The sequence below is a fragment of the Eleutherodactylus coqui genome, chromosome 3 (genome assembly GCF_035609145.1).
Source record: "Eleutherodactylus coqui strain aEleCoq1 chromosome 3, aEleCoq1.hap1, whole genome shotgun sequence".
In the NCBI taxonomy this organism is placed as follows: Eukaryota; Metazoa; Chordata; class Amphibia; order Anura; family Eleutherodactylidae; genus Eleutherodactylus; species Eleutherodactylus coqui.
The window spans coordinates 107,444,044-107,452,329 of NC_089839.1; the positions used below are offsets into that span (position 1 = coordinate 107,444,044).

At 41.8% G+C, this 8,286-nt stretch overlaps 1 protein-coding gene across 1 annotated transcript in view; it reads left to right on the plus strand.

Moving 5' to 3' along the window:
• The window catches only part of RAB32 (RAB32, member RAS oncogene family), a 45,240-nt gene extending 39,033 nt beyond the window's left edge, over window positions 1–6,207 (plus strand). The window contains exons 2-3 of the mRNA XM_066595946.1: window positions 2,654–2,934; window positions 5,071–6,207. Coding sequence (XP_066452043.1) covers window positions 2,654–2,934; window positions 5,071–5,220 — 431 coding nt within the window. The 3' untranslated portion in view covers window positions 5,221–6,207. The remainder of the gene's footprint in view (window positions 1–2,653; window positions 2,935–5,070) is intronic.
• The last annotated feature ends 2,079 nt before the right edge of the window (window positions 6,208–8,286 follow it).

Here is an 8,286-nt window from a genome sequence, read left to right on the forward strand (position 1 = left end):
GATTCCCACCCTCATTGTGACCCGCTATCTATTTTTTTTAATGGGATTGTATAAACTGAAATCTTTCTGGGTGGAAAAATAACAAAAATTAAGTCAGTACTACGATGCCATTATTTACAGTGATTCTGATTTGCTGCATATAAAGTTCAGCTCTTCTAGAAGGAATCTCCTGACGCTTTCTTAGTTTGTCCGTAATGAAAAGACCAGAAGAAAATCAGGCCGGGAGTCTCCAAAAGGCCTACAGCAACATTAAAAGGAGCTGCAGGAATTTGTCTAGTACTGGTTGTATAGTGCAGAGGTCCCCAACTTCAGTCCTCAGGGACCCCCAACAGGTCATGTTTTCAGGATATCCTATAGTGAGAACACCTGTGGCAATGTCTGAGGACTGACGATAATTACATCACCTGTGCAATACTGAGGAAATCCAGAAAACATGATCTGTAGGGGTCCCTGAGGACTGGAGTTGGGGAACACTGGTATAGTGCATGTGACAACAGTCTCCTATATTCTTCATATGTCTGAGCTGTGGGGTAGGGGACAAGACAGAAGCCTTTTCTAAAAAGAACATCCAAGCCCGGCTATGTTTTGCCAAAACCCAAATCAAGTCTACCAAAAGTATGTGGGAGAACGTGTTATGGTCAGGTGAGACCGAGGGGGAACTTGTTAGCCCTAACTCCAAAAGGTATGTTTAGCACAAAGCCAACATTGCGCATCACTAAAAGAACACCCAACCTGCAGTGAAGATGGTGGAGGCAGAATTATTATATAGCTTTAGTCAAGGTGGAGGGAATTAGGAACAGTTCCTGATATCAATCCATTCTGGCACAAAATCTTCAGGCGTCTGCTAAAAAGCTGAAAATGAATAGGAATTTCACCTTTTAGCAAGACAACAACCCCAAAGAATAACTCCAAAACGCCAAAAGAATGGCTTCACCAGAAGATCGTTGAGGTTTTGGAATGTCCCAGCCAGAGCACAGACCTGAATCCTATTAAATTATGTGGGTCAACCTCAAGAGGACGCTACACACTATGTCCTCGTAATCTGACAGATTTGAAGCGCCTTTGCAAGGAAGAGGGGGCAAAGATTGACAAATCAAGATGTGCCATGCTGATAGACACCTACCCAAAAAGACTGACTACTGTCATAAAGTCAAAGGGTACAACTTTTCCACCTATTAATGGAATTGTGCAGAGAACGGGTCACATTGAAGGTGGAAATGAAAGAAAAAGCAGCAAAGCTGAATCGTGTCCTAATTAACATGGCATTTTAACGGGTGTGTATTTCATGCTCTTTGTTGCAACTTGAGCCTTTTTGTTGGGATAAGGCCATACCATTGACCACAGGGGGGAAAACAGAGAAATCCTAGTTTCAGAGTTGTGGTTCTGCTTTTTTGTAAAAATAAGTTCTTTGTAACTACAGTTTTCACATCTCTTCCACATAACACAGTTCACATGATTGAGCCTACAGTTTCAAAAAGTGCAGCAAGAAAAAAAAAAGTGAATGATTTCTTGATTTCTGAAGTTCTTTCATGTATGTGACATCTGGATGCTGATAGTTCTGTTGTCACCGCTCTGTTATGCTTGAAGATGGCAACTAGTAAACCATATAAAAAGAAATCGGCTGGGTGGCCCTGTGGTAGAAGTCACAGGAGACCATTACAAGCATAGAGGAGGTCATCCATACTCTTAGAAGTACAGAATCAAAGTCTGGCCATTACTTTACTTTAATATCATGCAGTAAAGACATTTGAACATCCTGTGTTATCTAATTAGTTGAAAGGTGAGACTCATTTGAATTTATAAAATCCCGAAGTATGGAGGGACATAAAATGAAATTAGTTTTTTTGTGGGAAATTTAATTTTGCCTTGCTAGAGCACAATGTTTCAATGGCACAGAATTGCAGGAACGTTTTAACCCTTTAAAAATCAAGCACGGTAAAGTTTACAGTTCTTGGTTCTAGCAAATGGCAGCCAAGCAGGAGCAGGTTGGGTTAGTCGCACTTGAGGACCCGGAAGAGAAGGTTTAACCACTTCTGCCTTCTCCTTTGCAAGCTATATAGCACTCGGTCAGCGTGATAGAAAAAGCAGACCGCCAGGCATCCCCTATCGCAGCCAAGTTAGAGGGTCCTAGCTGGCCCAGATCAGCCCTGCCTGTGACTATTGTCACTAAAGGGGGTTGTTTTTCCCCTCTAGCTGCGGCTGTTATGGATGCTGCTCCCATGGATTCCCCAGCTACAGTGGAAAAGTGTCTTTTTTTTTTTTTTTTCAATGTGAATGATCCCCAGAGGTCTTGTATGAAATCATGGGGAATATAGATATAAAAAAAAAGTTACAAAAATAAGCTTTAAAAAAACTGCAGAATAAAATAGATATGTACATAAAACAAAAAACGACCTAACTCCAACACCCAATAAAACTAAAAAAACGGGGGGGGGGAGAAAGTCAGTGAAAAAAGAAAGATATAATAAAATAGCTCTGTCATGTCATGGGGGGGGGGGAAAGAGCAGCAAAAATTTTGGTAGCTGGAGGAAAAAAATGGAGCCTAAAAACCCCGACACGCATTTCCTAAAAAGTGCCTGTCTGGGTTGAGAACAAATTGAATTAATAGAGTTTTAAACAACTGATTGTAATATTTATTTTCATTTTCCATTAGGACAAGAGCGGTTTGGGAACATGACACGTGTGTACTACAAGGAGGCAGTGGGTGCTTTTGTGGTCTTTGATGTGACAAGAGGTTCTACCTTTGAAGCCATTACGAAGTGGAAATCTGACCTGGACAATAAAGTGCACCTTCCTGGTGGCGGTCCCATACCGGCCATTCTTCTTGCCAATAAATGTGATCAAAAAAGGGAGAACAGCACGCAGAATCCCACTTATATGGACCACTTCTGTAAAGAGCACGGTTTTGTTGCATGGTTTGAAACATCTGCAAAGGTAAATCATTTTAACAGTAACAAATGTGCAACGTTTACTGCACAAAGATCTCTTAAAGGGCTTGTGTAAAATCATAAAATTTTGTGCAAAGGTAAGCAATGGTCTAAAATAAGAAAAGTGGCTTTGTTGAATCCTACAGCGCTGGAGGGTTGGGTGGAATTCAGGTAGGTAATGCTGATTTGCTGAAGATTAATGAGCTGCAGGTGACACCAGACACCCCTGTGGCTAGCTTGGCTCTGTAGCTTCTGGATGACTCTGCTGTCTCTTGGGATTCTATTAATCGGTGGCTGCAAGGTGGGGCTAGCTTGCAGCTAAAGAATATCGAGGACTACTTCCAGACCTCTCTATGGCTACTAATTGTATAAAGGAAGCTTCTAACAAACTACTTCTCAGATACATAGACGTATCGCTGTAATCCTTGTTTCACTAAATTATACTACCCTTCGACTAATTTTACACAGGTGAGCCGTGAAACTGCAGATGCCAGATGTTTTTATGTGAAACTCCTCCCATCACTCCAGTGCAGTGGATTGGCAAGTGTTTTCCACTGTTTTCAATAGGAAACATCACACGCCATGCGATGCGTTTCCCGACCCATTGTAAACAATGGGCGAGGTGTTCCAAGGAAATGCCCAAAGATTGGACATGCTACAACTTTTTCCCACAATGTGATGAGAGGAAGAAATTGCTCGTGTATATGAGCCCATTCAAAACCATAAGATTTATATTTGTGCGTTTGCAATGCACAAATCTTGCACGGTTTTCTCGCCTGTGTGAAAGCAGCCTTAAAGAGGGTGAAAAGGTGGTAACAGATTTCTTTTAAAGCCCTAGATTAGGGTAGTTTTACATGTAGTCAGAAATTGTTCACCCAAGGGATTGAGGGTATTAGTGTAATATGTCTCCACCAGAATAATGGATGCAGACATGGGTTGGCCACCCTGAGTAAAAGGGAACGCCCACAGCTGCTGATTGGCTGCCACAGACGTGCTCTCCTTTGCTCCTGCACTCCCACTCCTCCAGCACATCCATTCCTGGTGTCCTGAGGCCACTTTATCTCCACCACTGGGCCACGATGATGTTCTGCAGGGCGCTGTTCCCATTTGCCTTGTTTAAGGGGAGCTGCTAGGACTCGCCCTCTGTTCAGTTTCTGATACAAAGCAAAAAGACAGCTCTGTGACTTGAACATATTGCACTCTTCTGGACTTGCTCGGTGGCAGGATTTTCAGTTTGAGCTTCTCTCCGCAGCAGCGTGATGCCCAGCAGGCAACATTTACCGTATATACTCGAGTATAAGCCGAGTTTTTTTTTTGTGCTGAAAATGCCCACTCTGCTTATACTCGAATCAGGGAAGGTTAACCCCCCCCCCCCCCCAAAAAAAACATACTCTCCTCCCAGCTGGCGGCGGTGCGGCAAGCTGCTTTAGAATCCTCCCCGCTGTCAGCGTTGTGAAAGGAAGTGCTGTGATTGGATCGAGCGCTGGCTAATCACTGCGCTCGATCATTCACAGCCTATTACAGCGCTGACAGCGGGGAATGACAGAGCCGAGCAGGGAGGATTCTAGCAGCTTGCCGCACTGCCACCAAGGACACAGACGCCGGCTGGGAGGGGAGTATGGAGTTTTTTTGTTTACCCAGCATATTCTCGCGTGTCGCTCGGCTTGTACTCGAGTCAATAAGTTTACCCTTTTTTTTTGGTAAGTTATTGACTCGGCTTATACTCGGGTCGGCTTATACTTGACTATATACAGTATGTTTTGCTTGGGTTTATGCTTCTTGCGAAACCGGCACTGACTGACTGCGCATGACAATCGGCACTCCTTCATTGCTTGACAATCTCAGGTGGGGACAGATGATTGTTAATACCTGCTATCATTGGTCAGCTGCGCATTTCCTGGCTCACATGGGGAGTTGTGCAGCCAACCAGCAAGCATCTTTATGTTGATGAACAAGCTGTAGCTCATTTATTAGCCCATCGCTGGCCCGTTTACACATGACTGATTGTCGTTGCTTACATACTGCAGTTGCTGATCATTGTGGCACGTGAGGGGTTGAACTGCCAGAACCTGAGATTTGTCTGCATAGTTGGAAAGATATCCGAATATATGATGAATAAATTATTGTATGCATTTTGTTTCAGGATAATGTTAACATCGATGAAGCCGCTCGCTGTTTGGTAGACAACATACTTGCAAACTCCAAGAACTTTCCTGTAGAGGAAAATGATGTTGGCAATGTACAACTTGATCAGGAACCTCTGCAAGCAGAAAGTAAGTCGCAGTGCTGTTAACACTGAACACCAGCAGGAACCTGAGAAGACTGCTGCTCCCACGGATCTCCAGACATCACCTCATTCACCCCAATGATGGTGCCGTTTACAGGGGGTTCTTCTGTATGTAGGATTTAGTTATGGTCTTGTGAATGGCAAGGGTCAACTCTATACTTCTGTCAAACATAGGCAGCCGTTATTTCATATCTCAGCATGTTCTTAAAGCCGTGCACATACTGCCTGTTTTATATGACTTTTTTGAAGAACATTTTTGATAGATCTTTTTATATGCCTTTTATAGAATCGCACATCATCTATTGTCACATTTTATGCATGGTTGTACACAGTTTCAAAACTACTGCCATCGTGTTGCCTAGTAGTATCAAGCATTCCTATTTATTTGTAATCCACAGTATTGGTGACGGTACAGCTTGCCACGTTAAGAACTGTTAGCCCATATGATCCTGTTCCATAATGTATTGGTTGTAGAAATGACGTATAGCGGTGACTAGTAGTCATTCACTTATATTTCCATTTTAACTTGGAGGAGAAATATCTGACCCCTTACTAATTAGCTATTTAAGCCTTGTAATACAATGTTATTTCTTGGCAGATACGGTTGTATTCAGATACGATGTCCTGGAACTCCAGCTTTCTTGGATAGGTGTACATATGAATTCAGTAGTATATAGCCAAGCTGGGGGCATCTGTATCTTGCCACAATGTTATGCAGCCGCGTCTTATGTAAGCAATATGTAGGTTGTATTCGACTTGTAGAGACGTTGCTTCCAATGGCAGTGTTTAACATTATTGTATCTGAAAGGTATTAAACGTGCTATAAAGACACACTCTATTCTTTATCTCAGAAATGGGTCAACACGAATTAAACATTTGGACCGGTTGATGTTTCTTAGATATATATTTTTTTTTCTGTCTTTCCAAGCATTGTCCAATTAAAGTATTCTGTAAATTAACTGGTGATCTTCCAAATAAAAAAATCAAAAACAAGTTTACTCCATCTTTGTTTTCTTCTAAGTTCACAATTCTGTGTTGATTCAAGTTGCATATGTGTCCTGTATAGCGGTTAATTTTTCTGCTTCATGGCACTATATCTTTTGCTTCAATTAACACAGTAACTGTCATAGGCGGAAGATACTGCTTAATGGTAGAGCTACATTGCAACATTGGCCGTGACGCACATTGCTTGGCCTGAGATCCCGTAGTGCAACAACACAAAGTAGAGTAAGTGAATGCGGTTGCGTTGTGCTGCCAGAGGTTATACCCCCATCCCTCCAGCCATTGATGAACAGGTTAGTTGGGATCCTCCCTATGCACAATAATACGATCAGCAACTGCGGGGTGGGGAAAATCCATATCTTATTGGACTCCTCTCTGGTTTCATAATTCAGATAAATGATTTTCGAAAACTTAAGCTGATTTTACGTGAAACGATTCCCTTTTTGGATTCTAGCAAAAGCATTCAGTGTAAACTAGCAGTCGTTCACTTATGAGCTACGGCCTGCTTGCTGTGAATGGAGGTGAGCGGGCCGCAATGCTCCCAGGCCACTAGTCCTCCATTCAGTCAACAATTATCGCTGGGATGATCTGTTGCCGAATGACAGCTCATCCCATGTAAAAGCAGCCTTGCATGTTAAACGGTAACACATGGCCGAAATTTGGTGTCCGTCACTACACTGTGCATAAGGGAGCTGAGAGGTTCCCTTTTAAAGGGGTTTTCAGGGCTTGGGTTATGACATAAATATTTTAAGGAAAGTCACAAATATTAGTTTGGCGGAGGTTTGTTTCTCAGCACCCGTGTCAATTAGTCGTTTGAGGGACTGTGTTGCTCAGGCAAGTGCTGCAACCTCTTCTTTGGGCTTGTGACATCATGTTTCCTAGTCACATGACCTTCAACTGAATGACATTGAGCTGCAGTTCTGGACACTATTTTTGTTTTTATGCACTATAAAAAAGACATGGAAGTAATAAAAACTAACATGCAACATCTACAGATGTACCACTGACTAAAATTAGTCACTAACATTTTAAATCCTGATCTAAAAAAAAAAAAAAAAAAAAAAAAAAGTGTAAAAGGTTTTTTTTAAAACAATTGGCTATTAAAAAAACCACAAAAAATGATGAAAATAAAGGGTTTACATCCAGTTTAAAGCAAGTACCTAGTGGTGGTGTTAACATATGTCCCTAATTATTTACGTGCAATGCCATCTATTTTTGTCAGCACTGCTTGGGTGTTTTTTTTATTTTTTTAGACCTGGTTTCCATTCCAACTCTATGAATAGTGATTATAGCGCTGCTTCATTGTTTGGATTGTGACTCTGGAATCTGCCTGCTATTTTATCTGGACTCGGACGCCTCCCTGCAGCAAGTTTGCGTCTTTACATTGGCTCCTGTGAATAAGCACAAGTTCACCATAAACACAGCATGGAAGAAGTATGTGCTGAGATAAATTCATCCAATGCGCAGAATGACAACCATCAGAGACAAAACAATCAGGTAATTGGTTCCTGAGCATAATTACATCAGTACTGGATTGCTGTGTATTTCATCACGTTACATAACTTCATTCACAAATGTGGAGAGGTCATTGACCGATCCTGTACCAAAGTGCATCTGCCTTCACCAGCACTGTAATGTGTATATTCAGGGGGAAGAAAGTAATGCAACTACTTGAAATTTCCTGGAATCCTACACTGGTTACTAATAAAATATGATTTGATTGTTACAAGTATAGACAAACACACCCAAAGAGCGCATTTAGTATGGGTCTGCAATTACGCAGCATATTCACGGACCGAATCTCTGTCTATTCCCTGCGTCTCTGGACCTGTTTGTTTATTTTTTTATTTGTTTTTGTTTGTTTTAATTTATATTTGCATGCAGAATAAAAAGCAAGCTGGTCCCATTGATTTCAGTGAATAGATCAATTGCCTGTTTACACAGGCCTATGCAGTAGCAGATCAATGATTTTTAGATCTGTAGAAGGGGTCTTTCACCTGGGCACAATATTTCCCTGGGGACGTAGTGGAATTTTGCATCAAAATCCTCTGCCGGGTTAACTGCAGCTTT